At 51.0% G+C, this 15,274-nt stretch overlaps 1 protein-coding gene across 11 annotated transcripts in view; it reads left to right on the top strand.

Moving 5' to 3' along the window:
• Window positions 1–15,274, top strand: part of PNPLA7 (patatin like domain 7, lysophospholipase) — a 57,602-nt gene that overhangs the window by 21,662 nt on the left and 20,666 nt on the right. For 10 of the 11 annotated variants that reach the window (XR_012506673.1, XM_074362781.1, XM_074362779.1 and 7 more), the window contains 5 exons: window positions 6,234–6,311; window positions 7,199–7,404; window positions 8,426–8,557; window positions 9,101–9,224; window positions 9,574–9,687. Coding sequence is in view for 10 of the 11 variants with exons in the window: in XM_074362781.1 (XP_074218882.1) it covers window positions 6,234–6,311; window positions 7,199–7,404; window positions 8,426–8,557; window positions 9,101–9,224; window positions 9,574–9,687 (654 nt within the window). In the remaining variant the exon portion in view is untranslated. The remainder of the gene's footprint in view (window positions 1–6,233; window positions 6,312–7,198; window positions 7,405–8,425; window positions 8,558–9,100; window positions 9,225–9,573; window positions 9,688–15,274) is intronic. The other variant, XM_074362780.1, reaches the window with a different exon arrangement.

Here is a 15,274-nt window from a genome sequence, read left to right as displayed (position 1 = left end):
GTTTTAGTTGATATTTTCTCAGTTCCATTTTAATAACTTTAAACAAAATCATTATTTTACTTTTTGTATTTAATCATTGGTTCATCAGGAATTTATTTTTTATCTTTTTATTCATCATGTAAGCTTTAAACACATAAAAGGTGGTGGTAATAGCATTATGAACCCCCATGTACCTATCACCCAGCCAAGAGTCCTCCACACGCGGCTAGTCCTTTCACAGCTACACTCCTGGCCCCCCCGCCCCAATTATTTCCTGTCTAAAAAGCTTCAGACACTGTGTCATCACACACCATTCCTCCCTGAAGGTTAGGGACCCTGTTTTAAAACATCACCACAATATCATTCTCACAACTAAAGTGTTGAAAAGGCCTCATAACATGACCTACACAGTGTTCACATTTTCCCAACTGTACCGTGAATGGGTTTTTTACGCGACTTATTAAAATCTTTAACAGACCTTATTTTTTAGAGCAGTTTTAGGTTCACGGCAAAACTGAGGATGTGGAGACTCCCCCCACCCCTGCTGCCCCTTCGTACACACGCATGGCCCTCACCAGCACCCACGCCAGGCGGGCCGTTTGTTGCCGCTGGTGAGCCTGCCTGGACACGTCGTCCTCACCCCGAGTCCCCCAGTTGAGGGGGCATCTGTTTTGGGCTCTCTGTTTTGTTCCACTGACCTTTTTGCCAGTATTTCACCAGTACCCCGCCGTCTCGATAACTGCAGCTTTGTAGTAAGTCTTGTGGTTGCCTGGTGTCAGTCCTCTGACTTTGTCCTTCTCTTTCAGTGTCGTGTTGGCTATTCTGGGTGCTTGGCCTCTCCTCACAAGCCTTAGGGTCAGTTTGTCGATGTCTACAAAATAACCGCTGGGATTTGGTTGAGGTGGCACTGAACCTGTAGGTCAAGTTGGGTAGAACTGACATCACAACAATAGTGAGCCTCCTATCCTTAAATGTGGGATGTTTCTCCAGTAATTCAGTTATCCTTTGATTTCTTTCATTATCGTTCAATAGGTCAATTAAGAACAAGAACACTACAAGCTTTTGCTTTATGTTTTCTTACCCCTTCCCCAGTGTTCTTCAATTCTTCGTGTGGACCTGAGTTTCTGACCTACATCATCTTTCTTTTCTCTAAAGAACTTCTAACATTTCTAGAAGGCAGGTTTACTACAACACACTCCCTCAGTTTTTGTTTGAGAAAGTCTCTGTTCCTCATTCACTGTTTTTTTTTTAATTGAGTTATAGTCATTTTACAATATTGTGTCAAATTCCAGTGTAGAGCACAATTTTTCAGTTATACATGAACATACATATATTCATTGTCACATTTTTTTCACTGTGAGCTACCACAAGATCTTGTATATATTTCCTTGTGCTATACAGTATAATCTTGTTTATCTATTCTGCATATGCCTGTCAGTGTCTACAAATTTTGAACTCACAGCCTGTCTCTTCCCACCCCCCATCCCCTTAGCAACCACAAGTTTGTATTCTATGTCTATGGGTCTGTTTCTGTTTTGTATTTATGTTCTTTTTTTTTTACATTCCACATATGAGCAATCTCATACGGTATTTTTCTTTCTCTTTCTGGCTTACTTCACTTAGAATGACATTCTCCAGGGACATCCATGTTGCTGCAAATGGCGTTATGTTGTCAGTTTTTATGGCTGAATAGTATTCCATTGTATAAATATACCTCCTCTTCTTTATCCAGGCATCTGTTGATGGACATTTAGGCTGTTTCCATGTCTTGGCTATTGTAAATAGTGCTGCTATGAACACTGGGGTGCAGGTATCTTTTTGAAGTAGGGTTCCCTCTGGATATATGCCCAGGAGCAGGATTCCTGGGTCATACGATAAGTCTGTTCCTAGTCTTTTGAGGAATCTCCATACTGTTTTCCACAGTGGCTGCACCAAACTGCAGTCCCACCAGCAGTGAAGGAGGGTTCCCTTTTCTCCACAGCCTCTCCAGCATTTGTCGTTTGTGGGTTTTTGAGTGATGGCCATTCTGACTGGTGTGAGGTGATACCTCATTGTAGTTTTGATTTGCATTTCTCTGATAATTAGTGATATTGAGCACTTTTTCATGTGCCTATTGATCATTTGTATGGCTTCCTTGGAGAATTGCTTGTTTAGGTCTTTTGCCCATTTTTGGATTGGGTTGTTTGGTTGTTTCTTATTAAGTTGTGTGAGCTGCTTATATATTCTGGAGATCGAGCCTTTGTCGGTTTCATTGTTTGCAAAAATTTCCTCCCATTCCGTAGGTTTTCGTTTTGTTTTACTTATGGTTTCCTTTGCTGTGCAGAAGCTTGTAAGTTTCATTAGGTCCCATTTGTTTATTCTCGCTTTTATTTCTATGGCTTGAGTAGACTGTTCTAGGAGAACATTTTTGAGATGTAGGTCAGATAATGTTTTGCCTATATTTTCTTCTAGGAGGTTTATTGTATCTTGTCTTATGTTTAAGTCTTTGATCCATTTTGAGTTTAATTTTGTGTATGGTGTGAGGGAGTGTTCTAGCTTCATTGATTTACATGCTGCTGTCCAGTTTTCCCAACACCATTTGCTGAAGAGACTGTCTTTATTCCATTGTATATTCTTGCCTCCTTTGTCGAAGATGAGTTGACCAAAAGTTTGTGGGTTCATTTCTGGGCTCTCTATTCTGTTCCATTGGTCCATATGTCTGTTTTTGTACCAATACCATGCTGTCTTGATGACTGTAGCTCTATAGTATTGTGTGAAGTCTGGGAGAGTTATTCCTCCAGCCTCTTTCTTTCTCTTCAGTAGTGCTTTGGCAATTCTCGGTCTTTGATGGTTCCATATAAATTTTATTATGATTTGTTCTAGTTCTGTGGAATATGTCCTGGGTAATTTGATAGGGATTGCATTAAATGTGTAGATTGCCTTGGGCAGTGTGACCATTTTAACAATATTGATTCTTCCAATCCAGGAGGATGGGGTATCTTTCCGTTTTTTAAAGTCTTCTTTAATTTCCCTCATCAATGGTTTATATTTTTCTGTGTATAATTCTTTCACCTCCTTGGTTAGATTTATTCCTAGGTATTTTATTACTTTGGGTGCTATTTTAAAGGGGATTGTTTCTTTACTTTCTTTTTCTGTTGATTCATTGTTAGTGTAAAGAAATGCAGCTGATTTTGAACGTTAATCTTGTAACCTGCTACCTTGCTGAATTCTTCGATCAGCTCTAGTAGTTTTTGTGTGGACCTTTTAGGGTCTTCTATATATAGTAACATGTCATCAGCATATAGTGACACTTTTACTCTTCTTTTCCAATGTGGATCCCTTTTATTTCTCTCTCTTGCCTGATTGCTGTGGCTAGGATTTCCAAGACTATGTTGAATAGGAGTGGTGATAGTGGGCAACCTTGTCTTGTCCCAGATTTTAGTGGGAAGCTTTTGAGTTTTTCACCATTGAGTACTATGCTGGCTGTATGTTTGTCATATATAGCTTTTATTATGTTGAGATATGTTCCCTCTATACCCACCTTGGCGAGAGTTTTTATCATAAATGGGTGCTGAATTTTATCAAATGCTTTTTCTGCATCTATTGAGATGATCATGTGGTTTTTGTCCTTTCTCTTGTTGACCTCCTTCAGAAGAATGACTGCACAGGGTGCAGAATTCCAGGCTGAAGGGCTTTCCTCTCAGCACTTCACCATGCTCTTCCTGCCCGCATGGTTTCTGAGAGGTTGGGTGTCACTCTTGTCTTCGTCCCTCTGTAGATAAATTGCTGCCGCTGGCTTCCTTCAGGGTTTTTTTTGTCTTTGATTTTCTGTAATTTGAATATGATATGCAGAGGTCGTTTTCTCAGCATTTGTCCTGCTTGGTGTTCTCTGTGCTTCCTGGCTCTGTGGTTTGGTCTGACATCAGTTTCTGTGAGTGCTACTGTGGACATTTCTTGTGCACGTCCTTCTTCCCCTTCCGTGTGCCTGCGGGCTCGTGCCACGCTGTTTGCAGGTGGCCCGCAGGCCTCTGTCCCCCGAAAGTCTTCTGTGTGCATTTCTGTTGCTGTGTCTTCAGGTGCAGGGACGCTCCCCGAGCTGTGCCCCATCTTCCCTCAGCTCGTCGAAGGCTCCTTCGTTTCTGTTGGGGTGTTGCTGGTCTCTGGCCTCTGCTTTTGGCTCTCTCTCACAGCAGTGCCTCTCTGCTCGCAGGGTTCATCTTTTTGCACCCGTCTGCTTTGTCCGCCGGAGCCTTAGCATGTGCACCGTAGTTACTCTGCATTCAGGCACCCCTGCCGTGTCTGATTGTAATGCTTGTCATGTCTCTTCAGGTGGTTTTTGCCTTTAGGGTGCCTTGCAGGCTTTCCTGATAGCTGGACATGGCGTGTCTGGTCAAAGGACCTGCAGTAGATGGGCCTTAGTGATGTGGTGGTGAGGTGGAGGGGGGCCCGCTCTGTGGTCCGAGGCGGGGGTCTCAGCCACTGGGGAGCCTGTGCCCCTGGCCTGCGACCCTCACCAGGGCTCCTCTTTTGGTCCTGGCCTGTGAGCGGGATGAGTGGCGAGAGTGGACTGCAGCTGGGTGTTTCTCCCCCTAGGCCAGCAGGGCTCAGGCAAAACCCCAGTAGGTCAGGCTGTGGTTAGCCAGTGTCCCCGAGAGCAAGCCTTGTTGGCCGGTTCAGGATGGTTCCTTTTCCTCCCCGACTCCCCGACCAGAGGCCCAGGGGAGTTTTTCTCCAGTATTGACCATGGCAACCTGGGTGAACTCCTGGAGGTAAATCTCACAGCACTGAGGGCCCTGTGACTGCACCCCTGGAACTTCTTCTCTCAGACTCTGCAACTGAGGCCCCAGCAGCCTGTCCATCAGGTCTGCCCTCCTGCCCCAGCACCAGCTCCCATGGGGGCTGCCCTTTGTGGGCTCCACCAGGCGGAGGTGCCCCGTACCTTCCACTGGGGGCCGCGGTGACTGCGCTTCCCGTGTGGGCCAAAGAAGAGCTGTGGGTTTCTCAGTTTTTCAGCCTTTTCCTTGTTAGGGTGAGTGGTGACTTCCCAGCTCCTCGCTGCTGGGCTGGAAGCGGGGAGCCTGTGAGTCATTTTAGGAGTCTCTTTTTCCTGGTGTGCAGATCAGGGTCTGAATGAGTTGCACGTTGCTACTGTGGTCTCTTTCTTAAGCCTTTCTTTCTAAAAAACTCTTACCATGGAAAAACTCAGGCACAAGCAAAGCAGATGGAAGATGTAGTGAAGGTAAGGGCCCTTCACCCAGCAAAGTCCTGCTGAGCCCCAGCCCATCCGGTTCTGTCTGTGCCCCTGGGACCCGCCCTATGTGTGAGCCCTTCGTTTCAGTGTCTTCAGCACAGTTCTCAGTACTTCTCCAGAAGACACGGGCTGTTTTTAAATGTGACCACAGTGCCATTTCGCTCCTAAAGGTGTGGTAGTGACTCTTTAGTGTCTCTGTTGAGTCCCCTGCGTGCTCCAGCTGCCTTGCAAGTCGGGGTCCCCACCCTGCCTGGTTGATGGGTCTTCCAGTCTCCTCTCTAAAGCCCCGGGAGGCCGTGGCATCTCTGCTGGCCCTGAGGTCTGACAGCTGGGTGGGACTCTGCCTGGCCCCCTCCCCTCCTCTCCTCTGGGTCTGGGGGCCAGGGCATGGGTCTCACAGTTGGTTGGGAGGTCGGGAGGCACCAGACATCTGTCCTTCTCTGCAGGGTGCTAGCCGCCTGCCGCCCAGGCTGAGAGCCATGCATCCTTGGGGTTTGCGAGGTCGAGATTAATGCTTTGGTCCCTGTCATCTTCCAGAGGGGACTCTTCTCCACATTCTTGTTCTGCCGTCACTGTGAACTGTGGCTCCAGACAAGCGGGTGTTTCCACACCCTGGCAGGTGTCATGACGTGGTGCTCACTTCCAGGGCCTCTCTCCCCACGAGCCCCCCCCTGGCGTGAGGAGTGTAGGTCGTAGGGCGAAGGGGGTCCTGCCCAGGGCTCTTGCCAAGTAGGCCAGCACGCATCATTAAATAAATCGCCTTCCTCGCTAAAATGAAATCCTCTCTCTTACATAAATTCACAAAAAGGCTGCTGCACATTTCTGATGTTCTGCTCGGCCCACTGCTGTTGTCTGTTCTGTGTGGATGTCAGTTTGATGCCGGTGGCTTTGCAGAGTGCCCGGCGTCCTCCAGGCCTGTCTCTGTGGGCGGTCCTCGAGGGCTGGCCGTGCCCTGTGGCCAGGGCCGTCTGCCTCATGTGGGCTCTCTGTGCTCCTCATCTTGACTCTGCGTGTCTGTTTCTAGGACCCTTCGCTGTTGGATGGCCGAGTGACACTACTCCATGTCCCAGCAGGCACGGTGGTGTCGAGGCAAGGGGACCAGGTGAGCTTTTGGCTGCCCCCCGAGTGGTCACCAGGGCCGCCCGGGGCTGCAGCTGGCGCTGGACGGAGCTGGGAGAAGGTGGCCCCAGCATGGTCCAGCCTGGGCAGCCAGAGGACATGACGTGGGGTCTGCTGTCACTGTCCCGGGCCAGCTCTCTCCCTCAGGCTTGTGAAGATGTCTGTGGGTGTGCTGAGTGCCACTGAGCCTGCCCTCTTGCTGTGGGGGGCGGGGGGCATATCCACACCCACACAGGCCATGTTCACGGGCACGTTCACGGCCATTGTCGCTGACCTCACGAGTCAGGTGCAGAAGGAATACTTTTGCTTGCTTGGTCCTCAAACCCAGTACAGAGGAAAACTAATTTTGTTTGTCATAAATGAACGAAATTGCTTGTTCTGAGAGTCCTGGTCTGCTGGGCTGGCAGAGTCGCGTCCACCAGCTCTGGCTCCTGGGATCACATCTCTTGGGGTTCTCTGCTGGTGAGGGCTGCCTTCTCTCCAGCCCCGCACTAGCACGGGGCAGGTCGGAGAGCAGCTGTGGGGAGAAAGGCCTTTCTTGTTGGGCGAGCAGATGGACCTGGGGCCCCCACTCCTGGACAGACTCTCCTGCGGAGCATCGCTGCTCGGCTGGGGGCGGCCACCCTGCAGGGAGAGGGCCCGCATTCACCCCTGTGGCCGAGCCGATGGCACATCTGTGCGGAACAGCCAAACATGCAGGGCCTCCCAGGCTGGGCTTACCGCGGAGCACCCGCTAACAAAGTGACAGTTGAGTGACTAACGTGTAGATGCTGCTGAACTGTCTCCATCGAGTTGGCGCCTGGGCTGTCCAGGAGACGGGGTGCGGGGCGGGGTGGGGCGGCTAGGCTGACCGCCGGGCCATCCTGTCAGGACGTGAACATCCTCTTCGTGGTCTCGGGGCTGCTGCATGTGTACCAGCGAAAGATCGACAGCGAGGAGGACACATGCCTGTTCGTCACGCGCCCGGGTGAGATGGTGGGCCAGCTGGCTGTGCTCACAGGCGAGCCCCTCATCTTCACCATCAAGGCCAACCGCGACTGCAGCTTCCTCTCCATCTCCAAGGCCCACTTCTACGAGTGAGTCCCTGCCTGCCGGCCACCCGGCTCCTGTGGGGCTCCTGTGAGGCCCTTGGAGCTCACCTGTGTGGCACATGTCTGTCCGGGGTGTGCTTGTGATTGTGTCTGTTTTTGTGTCCATATGGTGCGTCCATGAGTGCACGTCTGTGTGCATGTGTGTGCGCATGCCTGTCTGCATATGTCCTTGTGTGTGCAGACAGTGCGAGTCCCCTGACATTGGCAGCCCCCATCCTGCAGACGTGGTCTGGATGTTGACCTGAGGGACCTCACCCAACCCGGGGCTTATGCACCAAATGCCCTTCTTCCCCCAAACTTCCCTTCGGAGTTCAGGCTCGTGGGGGCTGCTGTCCTGGACGTCCCCCTGGGATGTCTCCGGGGTCTCACTCTCTGTCGTCCGAAGCAGAACTTTAGATTTTCCACGTGTTCCTGCTCCCGATTTAGTTACCTGCTCAGGCTCGGCCGAGTCCCAGGTCACCCAGGCTCCACACCCTCCCTCGCCCCATCCAGCCAGACCTCAGCCCACGAGCCGACCACTTGCCTGCCACTGCCTTCTGGAAGCCTCCACAGTGTAGTGGGTCCCCTGCTATCTCCTCACCCTCAGCCCTGTTCTCACAGAGCAGATGGGAGACGGATGGGTGGTGCTCCCGCCCCAAGCCCGCCAGTGACTTCCATCACACCAGGTGCTAGCTTTCCCAGCTGCGTGCCCCATGGTCTCCGCATCTGACCTCTTGGCCACCCTCATTCCTACCCCCCGCCCTCGTCTTCACGTTCTATCGCGGGGAGGAGGCTGGAGCTCTGACCCACCGCCAGGATGGGGGCCTTCTGTGTAGCCTGTACTCGGGGGCTCCAGAAGCCCTCCTACAGCCACTGGTCACTGGGCTTCCAGGGCTTGATGGGGCAGCTGGCTGACTGGGCGCCGTGCCCACCCTGGCCCGTGGCCAGTGTCTGTGGCGCCGGCTGTGTGGGTGGGGGTGCCGCGGCCTGGAGTGAAGGGCCTGGAGTGACGCTGGGGTGCCCACAGCATCATGCGGAGGCAACCGGACGTGGTCCTGGGTGTGGCGCACACCATGGTCAAGCGGGTGTCCTCCTTCGTGCGGCAGATTGACTTCGCCCTGGACTGGGTGGAAGTGGAAGCTGGCCGCGCCATATACAGGTGAAGCCCTCGGGGCAGATCCGGGCAGGGCTCAGGGCGGGGCTGTTTTATGGGGCAGCAGGCCTCCTGGTCCTCCTGTGCACACGCCACACTGACGCACACTCGCTTGTTCGTGGGCGTCTCTACGTGGATACACGCGGGTCCACGCCATCCTTTCACATGGAAACACATTCTGATGTGCTAAATGCCATCTCAGATGGGCGTCCTTGGTTCCACATGGTAACAATGGCTGCATTCAGAGTTTCACACTCGCCCAGATCACACAGACCTGGGTTGCAGCGGTCATTTTTCACGTTATTAAAAGCTAAAACTAAGAAAATTTTAAATTTTTTATTTAAAGTCATTTACTTAAAAATCACAATAAACCCTTTATGTGTTAGCGTACGTATTTTTTAATGGAAAACAACTATTTTCCAAAGCAAAAAAACTTAGTGAGAAGACTGAATTTTTTTTCTGATGCCTTGGGGTCTTTTATTTTTCTGCTTTGCCTCTGAGGGCTTCTGGCTGGGGCCCTGCATGCCCCCAGCAGCCTCCTTCCCACAGGCAGGGGGACAAGTCTGACTGTACCTACATCGTCCTCAGCGGCCGCCTGCGCTCCGTGATCCGGAAGGATGACGGCAAAAAGCGCCTGGCGGGGGAATATGGCCGGGGCGACCTCGTCGGAGTGGTAGGGCCGCCCCCACCATGCCATGGGGAGGGAGGCGGGCCACTGCCTTTTGAGGGGTCTGGGGGTGGCCCAGGGGGTTGTCACTTCTCGAAGATCTCCCCCAGGAAGAATGCGGGGTGGGCAGGGTAGGGGCTGGGGAGTGGCCCCTGGGCAAGGTGATCCCTCTGAGAGCCTAGAGGCCCTCACAGGCAAGGCCGTGTCCTGTCTGCCCTGCGGTTCTCACAGGCGCCTCCCCCTTCAGCACAGGAGTGCTGGGTGAGCCCCGTTTCCTCCCACTGCCCATCACCTGCATGGGCCCTGCCCTCAGGTGCTGGTTGCACTGGCCCCAGCAGCCGGCTCCTCTCCCCAGGTGGAGACGCTCACCCACCAGGCGAGAGCTACCACGGTGCATGCTGTCCGGGACTCAGAGCTGGCCAAGCTCCCCGCAGGAGCCCTGACATCCATCAAGCGCAGGTACCCGCAGGTGAGGCTGCGTCTGGCGGGGGAGGGCCTGAATGTCCACACTGGGGGTCTGGGCGCCAGAGCGAGGTTCCCACAGGAACACCTGGAGTAGGACCAGCTTCCAGGACTGTGTGGGCGTGGGCAGCCCGTGGGGCAGGGCCTCAGGGTTGGGTCGGGCAGGGTTCCCCTGCCCTAGACGCACTCACAGATAGCAGTGCCGTCTGGCGATGGGCATTTCTCCCTGGGCAGCCCTGCTCTGGCCTTCTGGCGGCTGCCTCCCTGCTTCTAAGTGACAGGCGTGCAGCCCAGGAGGGGGAAGGGCGAGGCAGGGTGGCTGCTTCACCAAGTCGGCCAAGTGGCTGCCAGGGCAGGACTGGCCGGGCGGCTCTGAGGGCTCAGGCCTCCTCCAGCTTCACAAGCTGCTTGTGGACAAATGAACAGCCCCCAGTTTATTTTACGAAGGAATGTGACTTTAATACCAAAACTTGATAAAAATAATGCAGAAAACTTTAAATCATTTCTCTTAGTACCATAACTAGAGATACTCCAAACGTTAGCACATCAGCTATAATAAATACGTGTCTGATTAGGGCCCATCAAGGGATGTTACCAGTGTTGGGAAGTTATTAAATGTAATTAATTATGGCAAAAAATTAAAGAAGACCCTCATGATTATATTAAGGCCTCTCACAAAATTCAACCATTACTAATAAACACTTTAAATAAAATAAGAGTGAAAGGAACCCTTTTAAACATAACAAAGACTGTTTCTTCCCAGCCACCGAAGTCCTGAAGAGCCAGCCTCCTTGTCAGCTGACATGGAAAATTAAAAAAATGAGACAAGTGTGTATATTTGGAAAAGGAGTAGAAATTACATTTGCAGACAGCATGTATCTCTTTTTCTTAACATTTTTTTATTGAGTTATAGTCATTTTACAATATTGTGTCAGATTCCAGTGTAGAGCACAATTTTTCAGTTGTACATGAACATATATATATTCATTGTCACATTTTTTTCTTTGTGAGCTACCATAAGAGTTTGTATATATTTCCCTGTGCTATACAGTATAATCTTGTTTATCTATTCTACAGTTTTGAAGTCCCAGTCTATCCCTTCCCACCCCCCCGCCCCCTTGGCAACCACAAGTCTGTGTTCTATGTCTATGAGTCTATTTCTGTTTTGTATTTATACTTTGTTTTTGTTTTTTTTTTTAGATTCTACATATGAGCCATCTCATATGGTATTTTTCTTTCTCTTTCTGGCTTACTTCACTTAGAATGACAGTCTCCAGGGACACCCATGTTGCTGCAAATGGCGTTATGTTGTCAGTTTTTATGGCTGAATAGTATTCCATTGTATAAATATACCACCTCTTCTTTATCCAGTCATCCGTTGATGGACATTTAGGTTGTCTCCATGTCTTGACTATTGTAAATAGTGCTGCTATGAACAGTGGGGTGCAGGTATCATCCTGAAGTAGGGTTCCTTCTGGATATATGCCCAGGAGTGGGATTCCTGGGTCATACGATAAGTCTGTTCCTAGTCTTTTGAGGAATCTCCATACTGTTTTCCACAGTGGCTGCACCAAACTGCATTCCCACCAGCAGTGAAGGAGGGTTCCCTTTTCTCCACAGCCTCTCCAGCATTTGTCGTTTGTGGGTTTTTGAGTGACGGCCATTCTGACTGGTGTGAGGTGATACCTCATCATAGTTTTGATTTGCATTTCTCTGATAATTAGTGATATTGAGCACTTTTTCATGTGCCTATTGATCATTTGTATGTCTTCCTTGGAGAATTGCTTGTTTAGGTCTTCTGCCCATTTTTGGATGAGGTTGTTTGTTTCTTTCTTGTTAAGTCATATGAGCTGCTTATATATTCTGGAGATCGAGCCTTTGTCGGTTTCATTTGCAAAAATTTCCTCCCATTCCATAGGTTTTCGTTTTGTTTTGCTTATGGTTTCCTTTGCTGTGCAGAAGCTTGTAAGTTTCATTAGGTCCCATTTGTTTATTCTCGCTTTTATTTCTATGGCTTGAGTAGACTGTTCTAGGAGAACATTTTTGAGATGTAGGTCAGATAATGTTTTGCCTATATTTTCTTCTAGGAGGTTTATTGTATCTTGTGTTATGTTTAAGTCTTTGATCCATTTTGAGTTTAATTTTGTGTATGGTGTAAGGGAGTGTTCTAGCAGACAGCATGTATCTTTTATGAGAAAACTCCAAGTGAACTGACATGAGGATTTGGAAGAGAAGTAAGTGGAGTGGCAGGTAGAAATGGAAGTCCACCCCCTGACACCAGGTAAACCAGCAGAGTCATTCAGAGCAAGGCTGTGGGGAAGAGAAGCCAGACGCAGCATGGAGGCCGCGCCGTCCTGGGGCTGGGGGAGCCCAGGCCCCTTCCAGGGCTTGTCTTTCCCATTGGAAGCCAGGTGGAGGTGTAGGGCGCCCTCCCTGGGGAGGCCGTGGGGTCGGTCCGCAGTGGCCCTGGCTCTGCACAGGCACCAGGCAGTGGCAGAACCAGGGCCGCCCCTTGTGTTGCTGGGCCTAGTCATAGGCGCCCGGCTCAGGCTCCCAGCCCTTCTTTCACTTCGTGTGTCGGTGTCGACTGAAGAGTCTTCTTTCCATTCCTGTTGTGAGCCTTTACCGTCATCTCAATTTGGATGCTAGTGACCCTCGGAGTCCTTCTGATGTGCTCATGCTGCCTGGATCCTGGGCCCCTCTGGTGGGGCTAGAGCTGGGCCGCTCAGTGGGCCCACGCTCAGGCTCCAACACCTTCCCTTTCCAAGTCAGCATCTCCCCTCCAGCAGTGAAGACGCTTGCGCCCATCGGCCCTCAGGGCCACCCTCTGCTGCAGACTGTCACTGTCACCACCCCTGAACAGACACCCTAGGCTGTCCCCTCACAGCCCTGTCACTTCAGTCTCATAACCTGCCAGCCCCGGGCCACATGGCCCGCACCCTCCTGGGACTCCCCCGAGGGGGGCTGCCCCGTCCACCTCTGCAGCGAGCACTCCTACCAGCCTGGGCTTGTGAGGTAACCGGGATGCGAATCTGAGGGCCCTGCTACCGGCCATTTAAGCACCAGGAGAGCCGGTGGATGGCAGAGCCCTTGTGGACCAGGGCCTGCACATGGGCCACCCGGAGCTTCGGGGTGGTGTTCTGCCTGGGGAGCCCAGCTCCAGCTAGGGGCTGGCGTGTCCTAGAGGCAGTGCCCTCCTTATCAGGAAACACCTCCCAGCTGACCCTTCAAGGCTGCTGCTCGCTGCGTGGCTGTCCTGCCAGCAGCTCTGGGTGGTACGGTGTGGGGTGCAGGGTGCGGCCCACGGTCATTACTGGCCTCTGGTGCTGGATGATGTTCTCAGGGTCAGACAGTTTGAAAATCCTCAGACGGGGACAGGAAAGGCCAGTCACACCAGGTGTCAGGCCTGCTGAAGTGAGCCCTGCTGTCAGGCACTCACGCTGGGAACAGAGGGCAGCTGTGCTCTCATCTGCTGCCTCTTCCAGAACTGCCCCTGGTGGGCTCACAGAAGGACCCTCTGCTCACACCCATACCCCTGGGGGTCCCCAGACCCTCCCCACCTCCTCAGCTCCAACCTTCCAGGCTTTCTGCTTCCCGCCTTCTGCCTTGGCACTTTTCTGTCCACATAGTGTGGGGCCGGGGTCTCCCCATCCTTCAGGGGAGTCAGCCTTAGAGTGGGCGAGGCTGTCCACTCTCAGCACATGCCAGCACCCATGCTGACCATTGGGAAGCAAGCCTGCGTCTGGCTTCCTCCTGTTGACAAGTTGCATGGCAGCTCCTGGCTGCAGTATGAGCTGACAAGTGTCAGTGCAGCGGGGGTCTTGCAGGGTCAGGCCCCAACTTGTGCTGCCCATGGGCGCCCAGGCCAGCCCTGCTGCTGCTGCACTGTCACACAGCTAGATGCTTGCCACTGGGCTGCCCGATGGCCCCCAGTGCATGTGGGGTACATGCTCAGAGCAACCAGGCCCGACTGCTCTGGGATGTCATGCGTGTTCACCTACAAGTGCCCCGCCAGCCACACACCCATCCTCAACAATCACTGTCCACTTCCTGTCTTCCCTGGATTTTGTGTAAGTGAAAGCACACAGAACGCAGCACTTGGCTCGGTACTGAGGGGTCCACATTGTTCCGTGTTCGTTAGCCCATTCTTTTGTTGCCACCCCAATTCCTTCATCCATTCTCCTGTTGATGGGTATTTGGGTTTCCAGTTTGAGGCTGCTGTGAAAAGGCTAAAAATGTTCTTATGTGAATGTTTTTATGGGACATTTAAAATTTCTCTCAGTAGCTACCTGAGAGTAGAATTGCTGGGTCACAGTGTGGTTTACCTTCTTAAGAAACTGCCAGCCAGCTTTCCTGTAGGCTTTAGTCTTTGAGATGCGCAGTTCTCTTGGTAGGAAGTGGTGCCCCACTGTGGCTAGAATGTGCATCTCCCTGATGTCCGCAGGCGACGAGCACCTTTTCATGTGTTTTATTCGCCTGTTTCGAACCTTTTTCACTTGATACGGAAATGATCACTTTTTTAAATTAGCTTTAACTTAGAATTATTGTTAATTTGTAATTGTGATAATTATATCGTTGTGGTTTTAAAGGTTTTTATCTTTTAGAGACACAAATTCAAACGTCAGTGGGTAAAATGCTGTTTGGAGTTGTCTTCACAATTGGGGAGGGTGTGTGAACTAAGAAGGTTGGAGCTGGGTGATGGGGAGGCACTCTCCCCTCACTTCGTGTATGTCTGACGTTTTCCATAATGAAATGTGTAGTTTGTTAAATTAGTTCCAATTAATAGTGTGATGCTAGATTAGCTGTATATAAACCAGACTGCTCCTCAGTTTCTGTTTTGGACCACTCTGCTCAAATTGCGTTCCACCTCACATCCTAAAATTTGGACAGTTTCACTTGCATCTTCCCTGGGTCTTCGACTGCAGCGTCCTGAGGGTAGGAGAGGGTCTCCAAGTTGGCTTGCAGGTGGAGGCTGGCCGGTGGGGCCTGGGGACACTGGTTACTGTAGCGTGAGGTCTCACACCACGCTCTTTTCAGACTCCACCCCAGAGCTCTCGGCTGGGATGGCTAGGAAGTGGACTGGAGGCTGAGGCTTGGGCAGGTGGAGCCCAGGGAGGGGAGCTTCTGCCTGGTGTTAAAATTACCTTGTCAGTGTTTTCCTGTTGCTTTCCTGGATATTTAGGGTTTTCTGAAGCTAATGGCAGCTTCTCTTTTCAGAACAACCTTGCACTATGTGTAAGAGCCACGGTAGCAGGCTTCCCCTCCAGGACATTCTAGTCATCCTGTAAACCTTAGCAACTGAAAATCTTTTTAACTCACTTTATTTTTATGCAAAAGCATTTAAAAGTAAGTTACAGATATTTTGGCATTCCAACCTTAAATACTTCAGTCTACAACTCTAAATTTAGATTTAATGTAAGTAAATAGCATTATTATTTTTTAAATGTAATGCTTCTTGGATATCATATAATACCAGCCCATGTCCAGCCAGGCACATGATGACTGTGGCTCTGGGGCTGCCCCTCCTGGCCTACCCGACAGCGGTCTTGCCTGTAGTGGTCATAGCTCCCCAGTGTTGTCCTGCCCTGGAAGTG

The sequence above is a fragment of the Camelus bactrianus genome, chromosome 4 (assembly GCF_048773025.1).
Source record: "Camelus bactrianus isolate YW-2024 breed Bactrian camel chromosome 4, ASM4877302v1, whole genome shotgun sequence".
NCBI classification, from domain to species: domain Eukaryota; kingdom Metazoa; phylum Chordata; class Mammalia; order Artiodactyla; family Camelidae; genus Camelus; species Camelus bactrianus.
This window is presented reverse-complemented; position numbering and strand designations above follow the sequence as displayed.